This window comes from Zootoca vivipara, chromosome 7, assembly GCF_965207765.1.
Source record: "Zootoca vivipara chromosome 7, rZooViv2.hap1.1, whole genome shotgun sequence".
NCBI classification, from domain to species: Eukaryota; Metazoa; Chordata; class Lepidosauria; order Squamata; family Lacertidae; genus Zootoca; species Zootoca vivipara.
In genome coordinates, this window is record NC_142590.1 from 3499803 (window position 1) to 3515772 (window position 15970).

Below are 15970 nucleotides of genomic sequence, written 5' to 3' on the forward strand. Positions count from 1 at the left end.
TAAAAAAACTAAGAAGGAGCTGAAAAATGACTTATTGGTGGGCTAAAAGAGATCTAATGTTTGACTCCTAGATCTAGAAGGGACCTTTTAGAAATTACCTGCCTGTAAATTCCCAGATCCTCCCTAGACCCTTTCTTAAAAATTGGTGTTATACTGGTGACTTTTCAGTCCTCAAGTACAGAGTCTTATCTTAGAGAAAAGTAGCATATTTTTGTTAGAAGATCAGCAATTTTGCATTCAAATTCTGAAGACTTCCTGGGTGTATGCCATCTGGACCAGATTATTTGTCTGTTTTTAATTTGTCATTAAGACCTACAATGACAATTGCCTCAGTTCCTTTTCTAAAGTCGAATATGACTGTGTTGGATTTTCCTGGCAACTGTCCGCTTATTGAATTTGATAGCACTGTGGTCACAGTTCCCAAGTGATTCAACAACGCTTACATGTTGCATCAGGTCCTGGACACTAATTAAGATTAATCTTTAGGCTTGCTGCCCGTATGGCCACTTCAATAACCAGTCATTAGATTTTATTGTTTATAGCCAATGGCCATCACAATACTGTATGAGCACTAACCACACAACTACAAAATTTCCAAGGCCAAATTCTTCTAGGGTACAGCCATTTAGATGACTACATCCACTGAGCTCTTTGTAAATTATGAGATAAGAAAGTATTCCTGCTTGGCCCAAAATAAATGAACAAAAATTATTTGTAACATCCACCCTCCTCCCAAGTTGGCAAGAACTGTGTTCATCTTCCAAACAGAGGATAGCCAAGCCTAGACATGATTGGTTTCAGAGATGAAACTACATTGGATATGCATGATCACTACTGCCTTTCCTTACATAAAATCATGATATCTATTCAGTCTAAACACCTTAACAAGTAGTAAGAGAAAATAAATAATCAGGCAATCCCCATTTCTTCACTATAATAATTATATAAATTCTGGAGTATTTAAAATCCTGATGAGTCGGAGAGCAAGAAACTCTAAAGAAACCAATTGGTTCTACTATCAAAGCTGCTGTCTGATCATGTGCAGCCAAAACGCCTTTACAGCATTGAGCTGCACTCAAGGATTACCCAAATTTTCCACCTGTTTTAACTTGGCTACATAAAAATGATGTAATTTATTTACATGCTTCGATTTTCTTGTAAAAAGGCTGATTTAACCACAATCTGTCCCTTGTGAACCAGAGGCACCAAATTTGCCCTCTTCCCATGATCCTAAAAACATTGCCTGTCAACTCTTGCTCTGCAAGAGAACAGAACAGAACAGGCTGCGACAAGATGATACCATCTGTAGATGGACTGGCTGAAGAAATAGGTTTATATTTACATCTACTTATAAGTACAAGTTAAAGATGATATAAAGCTCAAGGAAATGCATGGTTTACGGCAAAGTTGTTGCAAGCAGTCTATTACAGCCAGGATGGACACCTATCATAAATCTGCGAACTGTTTCATTAAAAATTTAAAAATGAGTCCTGGCACATACTCCTTTTGAAGTTCAAGACATTGGATGGTCTTACTGAGATATTAAATAAGTTTTCCTGGTTACAAAAAGATCCTGACTGTTCTTCTCTAATGGCATATACTTGTGTTACAATCCAAATAAATCCACAGAAGCTACCAGCACACAAAAAGTTCTACAAGTCCAAGTGCCCTAGGATTATAAGCATTATACTGTAATCTTAATGCTATGCTTATTTCTTTTTTGTGGAGACTAGGGCTGGGTGATGTCAGCTTTTCAGCATTGCGTTGTATCACCAGTGAAACATTGCAATCTGCAGATACATTGCGATGTTGAAACTTGGTTGAACCAGGGCTCGCTGTTGCTGTCATCAAGCGCTGGGAGTAGAGGGACTCCCTCCGCTTCCAGCCCCTGGCGGCAGCATCACACAACCTCAGCTCAGCCCCCTGCGCAGCAGGGCTGCTTGATGCTGCTGCCACCTTTTCCTTCACCTGGGCTCCCTCTTTCTCCTGGGCGAAGGCACCTGAGGCCCCCACCCCGCCTCTGACCCACAGGAGCTGGAGGAAGGGGGCTTGATCAGTTGAGAAGTGGCTTCTAAAACCTCCCGCTGCAGATTAAAAGAGCCGCCGCCGCCGCCACCAAAGAGGTCAGCACAGTGGCGTAGCATTGGGGGGGGGGTACAATCAGGCACTTCCATGCAGGTGTTGGCTTCCAAAGGGATCCCTACCCCACCCTGGCAAAGGCAGCACAGCAGCTCAGTGGGCGTGGACAGAGGGAAGTGGGCAAGGGACGACCCCAGTGTAGTCCAGCCTGGCAGTCCTCTCTGCAGGAGTTGGGGGGGGGGATTCACCCACCAAGGGCCACATTGGCCAGCAGGGCTGTCCCCTGTGCAGGCAGGCAGACAGGCAGGCAGGCAGGTGGTGAAGTGCAGTACAGCCCTGCTTGGCTCTGGAGAGGCGCTCTGGCAGTATTGGCGGCTTGCCCACCCCGGGTGCCAGCAACCCACACTACGCTGCTGGGTTAGCAGACCTAAATATTAACAAAAACCATTCAAAAGATACAACAGACTAATCCTAAACCATAGTTTATGTTCTGCTTACTGATACTGAAACAAACCAAAATAAGAATGGTTCGAAAATAAAAATCCTGCAACTGCAGGGGCAGAATGAGATGTTTGTGTAGAATATTAGTTTTTCCTCACTGCCTAACATAGGCCATCACACATCAATTCTGTGCAGAGGAATAGATACCCTTTGCTTTAGCAACATAATTATATACCACATTTTTTCAAACCACACTCTTACTAGTTAGAGAAAAATTCTATGGGATATACTTAGCCATATGACTATTAGAACCAATATGTATAAAACAGCTGATAATGCTAAACATGAAAAGTCTTAATTCTCTGCCAAGGAAAACCACAATCATTGCTCAAAGAACTATGCAAATCAATAAGATTTATGCAGATATGCGTATGGTTACAGCAAGCTCACTCAATCTGCACATTTTATTTTCAATTTCATATGCTTTTGGGTGGAGATTCTGTTCCATTCAACATTGAGAACTATAGCCAGATTCCCCAGAACACTAAAGAGGCAAATCATTCTCTCATTCTAGCCAGCTTCTATCATCTTTCTTTCTTTCTTTCTTTCTTTCTTTCTTTCTTTCTTTCTTTCTTTCTTTCTTTCTTTCTTTCTCTCTTAAAAGGGGGGGGGGTTCTGTTGCTTTAATACAAAAGGCGGCAACTTAGAAAAACAAAGCAGGATGTAAAATCCCTGAAGAATTTGCTTTTATATTTAATTTCTCAACTGTTTCCTGTCCAAGTAACTAAACACATATGAACTCTCAAGCAGAATTTCAATAACCTTTTTATATAAAAAGACTCAGGCCTCCCCCCCCCCCAATCAAGGGTGGTCCTCTTTGTTTTAGAAGTAAAAATATATTTTGCTCACATATGCATACCTTGGAATGTATACATGTTTTAAAGTGGTCCATAAGTGAGCTTTAATAAACTGAGAACCACCCAGCCAAACCCACCCTTTCCCTGTTTCCCAAATGTCAACCACACCCTTCCCATTCCGCTCCCCCAGAGCATCCTGGCCTTCCTCAGTAACATTCTTAAGACTATCCTTCGCCGCAGTCCCAGAGTGACTGACAACCAACAGTGAATGGCAAGATCCCAGACTCCTCAATGTTCTGGAACATGGTACATCAACTTCCTTCAAATCATGTTAAATAGCATTCAACTAAGGACCAAATCATTTCAACTATTGTCATCTTCTTCCATGAAAAGACCACATTACATTTTTGGGTCAGATACCCAATACTTCAAAGGAATATACAAATGTGACAAACAGTTATTTGAAAATGTGTATCTTCTATCAAAGCACTCAGGACGCTGCTGCAGCTCCTTGTCAAGAGTACACATGTTGCAAAATGACCAAATTGTGACTGGCCTTGGGAGTCAGCCGAATTCCTTGTTTGTCACCAACGCTGCTCCTCTCACCCCAGAGGTTTTACTGTGATGCCACACTGCAAGTTAAGGTGCTTCCACGGCCAGTGTGACTGCAGGGAGAAGCCCCTTGCCTTCCTCTGAGCTGGGAGGAGAGGGGTCATCTGTTTTACTTTGTGTCTAGAAACTGCTTGGAAAGCAGTGAGATGTCTCACTGCTTTCCAAGGCTCTCTGGGGCTTAGTGCAAGGTCTAAGAGTTCTCCTGCCCTCCTCCAAGCTCAAGGAATCTCAGCAGAGGAAAAAGATGCTCCTGCCAGTAGCCTCTGAGTGGATGGCAAGCTCTAATTTCTTGCTGTATACAATAATCTTTAGCAGCTGACCCTGGCTGGATGACTGCAATGAAGCGTGGCTTTTCATTTAGTTGCAAGTGATGGAATCATGCATAAGCAGATATGTGGAGACTTGGGGAAAGGGCAGAGAAGGAACCCCACCCTCATAGTGCAAACCCACTCCAACACAAAACATTTACCATTATATAACTTCCTACATTTGGAGGCGGCCCTTCCTTCCTTCCAATGTAGGATCTAAACCACAGAGCCTAGGGCTTGCTGATCAGAAGGTCGGCGGTTCGAATCCCCGCGACGGGGTGAGCTCCCGTTGCTCAGTCCCTGCTCCTGCCAACCTAGTAGTTTGAAAGCATGTCAAAGTGCAAGTAGATAAATAGGTACCGCTCCGGTGGGAAGGTAAACGGCATTTCCATGTGCTGCTCTGGTTTCACCAGAAGCGGCTTACTCATGCTGGCCACATGACCCGGAAGCTGTACGCCGGCTCCCTCGGCCAGTAAAGCGAGATGAGCGCCGCAACCCCAGAGTTGTTCGCGACTGGACCTAATGGTCAGGGGTCCCTTTACCTTTATGGCCCACATTTATATTGATTCTGAATATGTCTTATTAAATTGTTACCACTCATTCCAGGAGCCTGGCCAACACTGTTCACTCTGCCCAAAGCATGTTTTACATTTTCTCCCCCCTTACACACCATTTACTTTTAATGATGCACGAGAGTAAAAGTGTTATGGACAAGATGGCCTATCTCTGCTTTTGGACTCTATGGATTCTAACAGAATGCTGCCTTTAAATATCTTCCAAAAGTGCATTTAAAGTCTGAAAGCACACTCATATTGTTTCCAAGTGTTCTGGCTTGATATTTAAAATTAGAAGGGACATTTTGATATCTTTGGTGAAATAGAGACTTCCACCAGAGCTTACTATGGTTGCCTTGTGGAAGGTCAGCTCGGCCACTTGATCTTGTAAGGGCAGATCACTGCCTCCACTTACCATAAAAGGCACCTTATAAATCAATCAATCTAAATAAATAAATAAATAAATAAATAAATAAATAAATAAATAAATGTCAATCTAGCCATAACACCCTTCGCTATTGGGCTTCCATGGCCTTGCTAGTATATCTCATAACCAAGAGATGGAAATGTTGATTCATATCTGGTTTGTATGCACAAGTATCAGTATGAGTTGAACTGGAAAAATAAAAACAAGTCCATGTTCAGAGCGTATTCTGGAACAGTGATCACGGCACAGCCTTCTTTACAATCTGACCATTCTAGCGGGGAGGTGGCAGAATCAGCTCACTTTGAGTTGGACTGGGCTTCTAAGGTAGCGTTCTTGGAAACACTATTTTTTCCACGCACAAGACTGATGAGATAAGGCAGAGTTGAGGGATCTTCATGCATAGGAAGTGTTCAGATTTGTAAGGCATTGGGGAACATTTTGAGACACAGAGACTATACAGGCTCCAACTTCATTTGAATCCCAGCATGACAAGACTTTTATTACTTATTATCAACAAAAGACTGCAGAAAATCTTTCCAAAACTGACTTCTGAGGGAAAGTTGACAGAACCTCAAATACAGAAAGGTGGCCCCCAAAAGTCTGAGAGGATGTCAATATGGTTAATGGGCAGAAATCCTGTATTGTATTGTATTGTATTATTACTATACTGCCCTATACCTGGAGGTCTCCAGGCAGTTCACAGAATAAAATCAAAATATAAAACCACAAAATGCACAATCAAAACGAAAACAACCACCCAACAACACCCCCCAGGGCAAGTCTTTCTTTAAAAAAACAACAACAGAACATTACTTCTCACAATGCAAAATTACTTTATGGAACTTGCTGCCAAGAGTCTTAGTAGACTACAAGCTTAACATGAGTCAAAGTGTCATGCAGCAGCAAAAAAAAAACCCCCTAATATTCTATGCAGCTATGCAGCTATTCTAGGCTGCATCAACAGCAGTATGGTGTTCAGATCAAGGGAAGTACCAGTAATACTACCACTCTATTCTCCCTTGATCAGACCACACCTGGAATACTGGGCACCACAGTTTAAGGAGGACGCTGACAAGCTGGAATGTGTGCAGGGGACGCTAATCAAGATGATCAAGGGTCCGGAAAACCAAGCCTTATGAGGAATGGTTGAGGGAGATGGGTATGAGACTGGAAAAGAGGACATTGAAAGAAAATATGATAGCCATCTTCAAATATCTGAAGGACTGTCACATGGAAGATAGAGCAAATTTGTTTTCTCCTTTTCTGTAGGGTAGTACCCAAACCAATGGCTTCAAGTTACAACAACGGAGATTCCAACTAAGCATCAGGAATAACTTTCTAACAGTAAGAGCTGTTCAACAGTGGAATGAACTCCCTGGGGAGCTTGTGGACTCTCCTTCCTTGGAGGTTTTTAAGCAGAGGTTGCATGGCCATCTGTCATGGATGCTTTTGCTGAGATTCCTGCATTGCAGGGGGTTGGACTAGATGACCCTCAAGTCTCTTCCAACGCTACAGTTCTATAAGTCGTAGTGAGGGTCATAGGTAGAGATAGGTTTAAAATGGGATTCTGCAAATTTATGGAAGAAAAAGTCTACCAATGGCAACTAAATGGAACTGCACTTCTTAAAGACAACGGTGATGATAAATGGGGATGGGGAGAAAAGGCTGTTTTCTTCATTCCTTATTCTTCATTCTGTTGTCTTCATGCTCTTAACAGAAAGAGGCTAGGCTGGAGAATCATATGGAGACGTGACAGGCAGCTTCTTTTGTGGGTGTGTGGGTGGGTACTTTTGGGCTCATAGGCTCAAAGTCTAATTTAATTTATTTAGATTAAGCCAAATCTTTCAATGAAACCTAATTTACTTTTCATGATGCACAGTCGGGCAGCCTCTTCTGTGGGTGGGTATTTTAGGTTCATAGTCTAATCTGATTTATTTAAATTAGGTTCAGTTTTTCACAGTCTGGCAATTATTTCACTAGAGGCTGCTACACTAAGCCTGATAATAAATCAGTGGGAAAACTTACTGTGGCTTTGAAAGTATTTCAAGAAGCAGCTACATCCTTCCTATGGTATAGAAAGCCTCTAAAGACATGTCCCCCGCTCCTTCCCTTATAAAACCACTTCCCAAGGTATATGACAACATAATCTAACCAACTCAATTTTTACAGTATTGAGTTGCTGGAGCCTAGAACCAGCAGCTGGAAAAAGCTAAATGATTTGGGATCAATCAAAAGCGTTGATAGAAATGTAACATCTGCAACTGCACAAACAGCTGCCAAACAGAACTTTTCATGTTCCTCAGTACAAAGGTTAAAAAATGCCCAGCTTTGGCCTGGGGGGGGGAAGAGGACGGAAATAGATAAGATTTCTCTGTCTACTCACAATCATGGTGAAGAACTACTTCAGGCTTGATTCAGAAAATTTAGCTAGCCTAGCACAAAAAGCCTTCTTATGTATATAAAATTCCCAGAGCTGGCTGTAATGGGCAAGAGAATTATGAGGGAGGTTGCATTCTTATAGAGCTTCATGGAGAGAGGAACATGGGGCCCTGGGCTGTGGGTAAGGATATCTAACCAGGAACATCTAACTAAGCCTTACTATCTAACTTTGGGACATCTAACCAGGCCTACAGTCCACTTTGCGATCAAAACACCTGTTCCAAGTATCTACATCAGCCTCTGGAAGTTCAAGGTCCAAATCTGGCTGCCTCAGGTAAATCACCTGCCTCTCCCCCCCCCAACTGCCAACCCAAAGGCTTTTTAAAAAAGTGTTACTAGCTGGCCCGACCATGCATTGCTGTGGGTCATCCCTGTGATTCCCCCCACCCTGTCCCGATCCATGACGTATCCTGCTCCTCCTCCCTCCAACCCCCTGGGCTCATCCCTCTGTTTCGGTAGGATACCCTTCCCTCTGTTTTCCCCGGGGAGTGTTGTCCCCTCCCCCCGTATCTCCATACATTGGCCCCTGTGCACGCATCGTGAACATTTTTATATAATATATTATATAATAAGAACTAAGAAATAAGAACATGAGAAGCAGAAGTTATTATTGTTTAATTTTATTTTTGGGGTTGTCATTTATTTTGGTTGGCATTGCATGATTTGGGCATTGTTGTGTGTTTTGGGGTTTTTGTGTGTGTGTGTTTTGTTCTTTGGATTTTCTAATTTTGGAGTAGGTGACCCAGAGAACTACTTTAATAATCCCGACCGGGGGGGGGGGGGAATCAAATAGCGAAGACCCACAGCCCTGTAGCAACAGAAGGAGAGTTCCAAAGCACCCGAACTGTTCGGTTCCATAAAAAACCCAGAAAGTGGCATGGGGAAGGTAGGAGATTGTAAATTGGGGGGGGGGACTTTTGGGGACTTCCGAGGACTTTTGGGGAGAGAAAGTGCATGGTTGTTGTTTTTCTTAAAGACGCAGAGGCTTGCAACCAGTCATAGTATAAAGCCTAGGTTAAAAGGGGCACGACTGCCCTCACTTAAAATGGCCGCCGGAGCCTCGCATGTGACACAACACCCACTTAATTTTAAAGTAAAAACCCCTTGCCGTGCTCCCAAGTGCATTGTGGGCTATTCCCCCCCCGGGCCTAGTGGGGGCATGGCAGCCTTGCAGGGGCCTACAAAAACAAAGGCCATGCTGTGGCCTGTGATCCGGGCACTCGCCCTCCCCCCCCGGGCCTAGTGGGGGCCTGGCAGCCTGGCAGGGGCCTACATAAAGTAAAGTAAAAACCCCTTGCCATGCCCCCAAGTGCGTTGCTGTAGGATACCCCCCCCCCGGGCCTAGTGGGGGCCTGGCGGCCTGGCAGGGGCCTAGGGGTCTGGTAATGGCTGCCTTGGTTTCAGTTGCTTGGTTGATGATGTCATTATTTGGCGCTGCCCTTCAGAGCTTTTGCTGGTGACAGCGTGCAACCTGCCTTTCTATTGGATGCTGCTGGAGTCTGCAGAGCTTTTGCTGGTGATGTCTAATTTGTGCGCCACTTTTTTGCGTTTAATCACTATTTAAGGTATGAAAGCTGTGCTTTTTTGAAAAAAAAGTTTGCCAGATCCCTCACTGATGGGCAAGGTACATTTTGTCCTAATTTGCTGCAATTTGGTTCAGCGGTTACGGAGAAAGGCTGTGACCTCTGCGCGCACAATGCCTACATTTATATACCAGTATATATAGATTTAGAGGGACCCAGGTGGCGCTCTGGTTAAACCACTGAGCCTAGGGCTTGCTGATCAGAAGGTCGGCGGTTCAAATCCCTGTGACGGGATGAGCTCCCGTTGCTCGGTCCCAGCTCCTGCCAACCTAGCAGTTCGAAAGCACGTCAAAATGCAAGTAGATAAATAGGGACCGCTACAGCGGGAAGGTAAACGGCGTTTCCATGTGCTGCTCTGGTTTGCCAGAAGCGACTTAGTCATGCTGGCCACATGACCTGGAAGCTATACGCCGGCTCCCTCGGCCAATAATGCGAGATGAGCGCGCAACCCCAGAGTCGGTCACGACTGGACCTAATGGTCAGGGGTCCCTTTACCTATATATAGATTTAGAGGGATGTGTGGAAGGGTTGCCATTGTTATGGCAGCAAATTTGCTACCAACTGGGAAGGAGGTGGCTAACCCACAAACCTCTCACACCCTCAACGTGACTCTCCTTTAAAACAACAACAACCAACAACTACCACTAGTTGCTGTCCAGGGAGAGGAAAGAAAAAGGGAGAATCTCTCCAGGAAACAACCCTTTGCACAAAAGTGGCAGAAGCCCCCACTTCATCCTCACACCAAGAGGTATTCTTCTTCCATAACTGGAATGAGACAGAGATGCATGTATGATGTTTTCATTCATCTGAGAGATGAAATCAATTATACCTACCAGCTTTATTAAACAGATTGACTAATATTCACCCTTGTGCACTGATGTCTTTTGTTGTCACAGTGCTTGACTCCGTCACCCCATCCAATACCTTTTCTTGTTCAAGCTTCCCAGTAAAGACTTTAAATTGAAGACTTTAAAGATCAGACAACATAGCTGCACGATCCCCATTCCCTCCTGAATCTTTGTTTCTTACATGCTACAACAGTACCATTCTTTTCATGTTCTTTAGAAACACTCTTTTCTCCCCTTTGCAATCAAAGGCAGTTTTCCAAAGAAGCTGTAAGATTTCCATATCATAGAATCATAGAATCATAGAGTTGGAAGAGACCACAAGGGCCATCCAGTCCAACCCCCTGCCAAGCAGGAAACACCATCAAAGCATTCCTGACAGATGGCTGTCAAGCCTCTGCTTAAAGACCTCCAAAGAAGGAGACTCCACCACACTCCTTGGCAGCAAATTCCACTGCCGAACAGCTCTTACTGTCAGGAAGTTCTTCCTAATGTTTAGGTGGAATTTTCTTTCTTGTAGTTTGAATCCATTGCTCCGTGTCCGCTTCTCTGGAGCAGCAGAAAACAACCTTTCTCCCTCCTCTATATGACATCCTTTTATATATTTGAACATGGTTATCATATCACCCCTTAACCTTCTCTTCTCCAGGCTAAACATACCCAGCTCCCTAAGCCGTTCCTCATAAGGCATCATTTCCAGGCCTTTGACCATTTTGGTTGCCCTCCTCTGGACACGTTCCAGCTTGTCAGTATCCTTCTTGAACTGTGGTGCCCAGAACTGGACACAGTACTCCAGCTGAGGTCTGACCAGAGCAGAATACAGTGGTACTATTACTTCCCTTGATCTAGATGCTATACTCCTATTGATGCAGCCCAGAATTGCATTGGCTTTTTTAGCTGCTGCATCACACTGCTGACTCATGTCAAGTTTGTGGTCTACCAAGACTCCTAGATCCTTTTCACATGTACTGCTCTCAAGCCAGGTGTCTCCCATCCTGTATTTGTGCCTTTCATTTTTTTTGCCCAAGTGTAGTACTTTACATTTCTCCTTGTTAAAATTCATCTTGTTTGCTTTGGCCCAGTTGTCTAATCTGTTAAGGTCATTCTGAAGTGTGATCCTGTCCTCTGGGGTGTTAGCCACCCCTCCCAATTTGGTGTCATCTGCAAACTTGCTCAGGATGCCCTCAAGCCCATCATCCAAGTCATTGATAAAGATGTTGAACAAGACTGGGCCCAAGACAGAACCCTGTGGCACCCCGCTAGTCACTACTCTCCAGGATGAGGAGAATTCAGAATTCAGACTGCAAGCGATAAACCACATGTTTGCAGGTGTGAAAGTCAGAGCTCTACTAAGAAATGGCTCCCACTGCATAGGTGTTGGAAACATTCTTCATGCAAATGAATACCAAAACCAAAGTCGTATCCATTTTATAACTGTTTCCCTTTCTACAGTGTGGTTTGATTGTTGCCCTTATGTTGCCATAAGATTTAGGAAAATATAACTGTTAGGAAGCAGACTTGTTCATTCCTTTGGCAGAAAATCTTCCTGGTCAGAAAACAATTTTGGTCCCATTGTGTTTCCCCTTCATTACATACACAGCACAACAGGACAATAATCTATCCCCTCCAACAGCAAACAAATCAATATGGCTAACCTGACCCAACAACCAAGCCTGCCTCCCTCACACAAATGAGCCACAATGCAATCAACTGAACACAACCAACCAAGCTTGGGAACTCCTAACCTTTCACAATAACAATAAAAACAAATAAGTACACAAAAAAGGACCTACCCATGTGATGTTGACACAACCCCCCCCCCTCTGCAAGATGTCAGTAACAAAAATGTCTCTCACTAAACGTAAACAAACTGAATTAAAAGTGGAGACAATAGATTTACCATTCCGTTTATCTGTTTACGTTGTTTGCTTTGTAACACAATCCCCTACCCAAATGGTCAGCTTAAAATAAACATTTAGCCTCTGTTCATTATTTATATATAAAAACTTAATCACTGGGCTTCTGTAATAAAATAGCCAGAATGGTGTCCAAGAACAATTAAACAATAGAACAGAACAAACAACAACAATAACAAACTGTAGCATCCAAGCTAGCAGACTCTTGAGAAAACAAATCTGTGCATGCTGGTTTGCCTTTATATTTTATGTACTGTTGCATGAAATGGTGTGCCAGGAAGAAAGTTAAGCAGAAGCCCCCCCCCTGCTTCCCCCTCCCCACCTTGACATGCTAAATTTGGAATTACTGTAAAGGGGCTAGGTTGGGCGTTTTTCTAAAATATTCTAACATTCAGTTCCTCACCCTTGCCTCTTGAAGCGGTATAGTCCAGGACAGGCACCCCAAACCTTCGACCCTCCAGATGTTTTGGACTACAATTCCCATCATTCCTGACCACTGGTCCTGTTAGCTAGGGATCATGGGAGTTGTAGGCCAAAACATTTGGAGGGCTGCAGGTTGGGGATGCCTGGTCCAGGAAAAGCATTTCATTCTGCTGGCCCTTATTCAAGAATACAAAAGTTATCATGACACCATCATTATAAATAAACACTTCAATAATAATATTTTATTATTTATACCCCGCCCATCTGGCTGGGTCTCCCCAGCCACTCTGGGCAGCTTCCAACAGAAAAATAGAACACCGTAATCTATTAAACATTAAAAGCCTCCCTGAACAAGCAATATAGTCAACACGACTTTTGTAAAATAACTTCTCCAACAAGTTAAACGTAACACTCACCACTGATGTTTATTGCTGGCAATACTATTGACATCTTTGGTCGTCTGGTCTTATTATGGGTGGTAGCAGGCAACAACAGGTGATCCTGAAAAATATTTAAATACGCATTAAGTTGCTGAGTATGTATTATGTTGCACTGGGAAAACTGTGCATGTGAGGACTGTGCATTCACAATTTGCAGGAGCATCATAAGAACTAAATCTGAGTTAAGGCAAGGCTAAGGATGTTCATAGCCAAGGAGCTTCTGAAACACCACTATTTCCCCATACAGTCCAGAGATGGCAAACTGCATTTTCAAGACTTAGGATCAGTAATAAATCACAAGACAACCCAACATAGGAATTCTACTCAGAATGCCCAGTGGTTTGCTTGTGCCAACAAGGAGCAGTGACCTGCTTTGGATTAAGATGGGATGGACACACAGAGTGTTTTTTAATCAAGCCTGGTATTAAGAGTGTCATGACTCCCCTAAGTTGCCTTCTTTGTTATGGCAGATGTTGGAGTCTGTTTCAAAGATCTTACAATTTAAAGAATAGCTATGGCAAAGATTCTTAACCACCACTACAAAAACTTTTGGCAATGGCAATGGCCATGTTTTTGGATGCTGTTCAATGAAGACAGGAGCTAAATGATCAAAACTGGCTTCTCTAATGAGAGAGAAACTTGAAACTTAAGAGCTACAGTATCTGGCTTTCTTGGGGCAGCTGAAAAATAAATTTAGAGGCAAGAAGAGCCATCTGAACACAGTATGAGTAAAAAAAAAAAAGCTGGCTAGATAAAGCCGCAATATAAACCAAGGATTATTCAGTCTCAGAAAGCCCTATACTGTAGTTCATTTGATAAAAAAGGAGGGTACAAATCTGGAAAAAATAAGTAAATACCATCACAGGGCTTCCTGCTTAGTGGTGCTTCTTCACAAGCCAGGCATCCAATGTTCTTCCTAGCTGCAACTAGAGCAAGGATGTGGAAGCTAGCCCTCCAGAGGCTTCCTATAATTTCTGACCACTGGCCACATTGCAGTGGTCAATGAGAGTTGGGAGTCCAACAACATCCAAAAGCCAACATTCCCTATCCCTGAAAAGAGTGTTCATTCCTTGGTTTTCCATAGTTATAAGAAGTTTTTTCTTTATATTCAGCTTGATTAAAAAAGCATATAGAACATCTGGTTTAGGAGGTCACTGAATTAGGAAGATAGTCTTGAAGAAAATAAAACTGCTGGAGTCAGGGGCTAACTTTGGCAATCTCATTTTCCCAAGTTGATAGTTTTCCAGACATCATGCCAAGCACTCGGGCCTAAGACTTCTCCTTAGATTGTCATTTCATCAAAGTGTAAATTTTGGCTTAAAGCTATACTGTCATCTGTTCTGGTGTCTAAAGTGTTGTGATTTATTCAGTCTATAGCTGACACATCACATGAAAATAGCAGATGGTGGGCTTTTAAGGTTCATATTTCAATCTCTTCCTACATGTGCTACCATTACTAATAACACATTTTGGTTACTTATATCTCAAGTGTTAAAATTACCAATGAATAGCTTGGGGTTTTTTTTTTCTTCCTTGTTTTGGCAGTAACTGAGCACACTACAGGGGTTTAATTACAGACTGATCTAATGAAATGGACTCTAGTTCCCAAAAGTGTATGTCATAATAAATTTTTTATAAAGTTTCCACAATATCTTCTGTTGTTTTTTTGCTGGAAGGATACTTATTTAGTATATGTTTTTTTCATCTTAAGATTATGTACACAGCAGGGTAAAAATAATTTCTTCCAAATTTCTCCCCTCAAATTTCACTTACTGAATGGACTTTGCAAAATGAGTTCAGTAAAACTGCAGCAGGTTACAAGAGGGCAGAGTAATTTGTTTCATATCCCAATTTATTGCTTAGTGGAAAGTGTTGCTTTCGAATGGTAGCTGAGCCCTTCTGATTTTGGAGAATGTTGCAGCAAGTATAAAGTTAGTACATGTTCTACCTGTAATCTTCCTTTTTTCTACCCAGACAGCAGGCTACAAGGCACAGCTGTTTTGGACTGTTTAGTAATGATGGTGGTCCAGACATTATAGATATAGGTAAAAATCAAACATATAAGCTGAAATGGAACAGTGGAGCAATTTAGTACTGTAATCTAGTACTGTACTTGTGGTACATAAAAGTCTTGCCATAAACAGTGCATGCTTAAGCATGGAAGGGAAATAGAACATCTTAAGATTGGAAGAGAGAAGAGGTTGTGGTGGTTGCACATTATAGAGACAAATGGGAGGCAAGCATGGTGGGGCGTGGGAAGTAGGAAAAGGTGGTCTGAAACACACAAACAATCTTGCATGGTGCTGTGGAATGTGTGAAGTGCATTTCTTCTCCTCCCTTGCATGTTATCCCACCCTCAGGTCTTTGATAAGGCTGAGAGCCCTCTAAGAGGCTTTTCCCTGCAGCTCACATGAACTACTGCGAAGAGTCATGCATGCTAAATTAAAACACTTACTTAAGCTTTGCTTTCTGACCCTTTCCTTAAATCTTAATTTTCTTCTTGTGAACATTTTTTTGGCTCCCTGTTGTCTCCATGCAATACTGCTACACAGACTCTAGATGCCACAGCAATGGTAAATCACCCTCTACTGTCATCCCATGGGTTAATCTTTTATAATCACTGCAGAATGCCCCTTACATGCTTGGGCGACCACCCAAAATGTACATAACATATGTACATAGCACTTTGGGGAAAGCACATTGATCTGACGATGCTAGAAATGGAAGGCTCCATCATGTGTTTCACTGGAAACAATAGAAGAAACCAAATGTTTTCTGGAAACAAGCACCATCTGATCTGTGGCCAACTAAAGTGTTATGCTTCCTTTCATCGGCGTAAGTGTCACACACTTTGAAGTTTTCTGATTAATTGATTCCAGCTACCTTCAGAGATGTGAAAACTTTTTCTGGGTGCTGGTCAATTAAATATGTAACTAAATCATGTTACAGACTACTTGCAGGTGAAAAGTGACAGACCACCTCTCTCTGAGGTCACTATACAGTGGTACCTCTGGTTGTGAACGGGATCCGTTCCGGAGGCTTGTTC

General features: G+C 42.8%; 1 protein-coding gene across 5 annotated transcripts in view; it reads right to left on the reverse strand.

Annotated features, from left to right (window-relative positions):
* ATF6 (activating transcription factor 6) overlaps nt 1–15970 on the reverse strand; it is a 74203-nt gene that overhangs the window by 15430 nt on the left and 42803 nt on the right. For all 5 annotated transcript variants that reach the window (XM_088673669.1, XM_060276590.2, XM_060276589.2 and 2 more), the window contains exon 15: nt 12901–12985. In XM_088673669.1, the coding sequence (XP_088529795.1) occupies nt 12901–12985 (85 nt within the window). The remainder of the gene's footprint in view (nt 1–12900; nt 12986–15970) is intronic.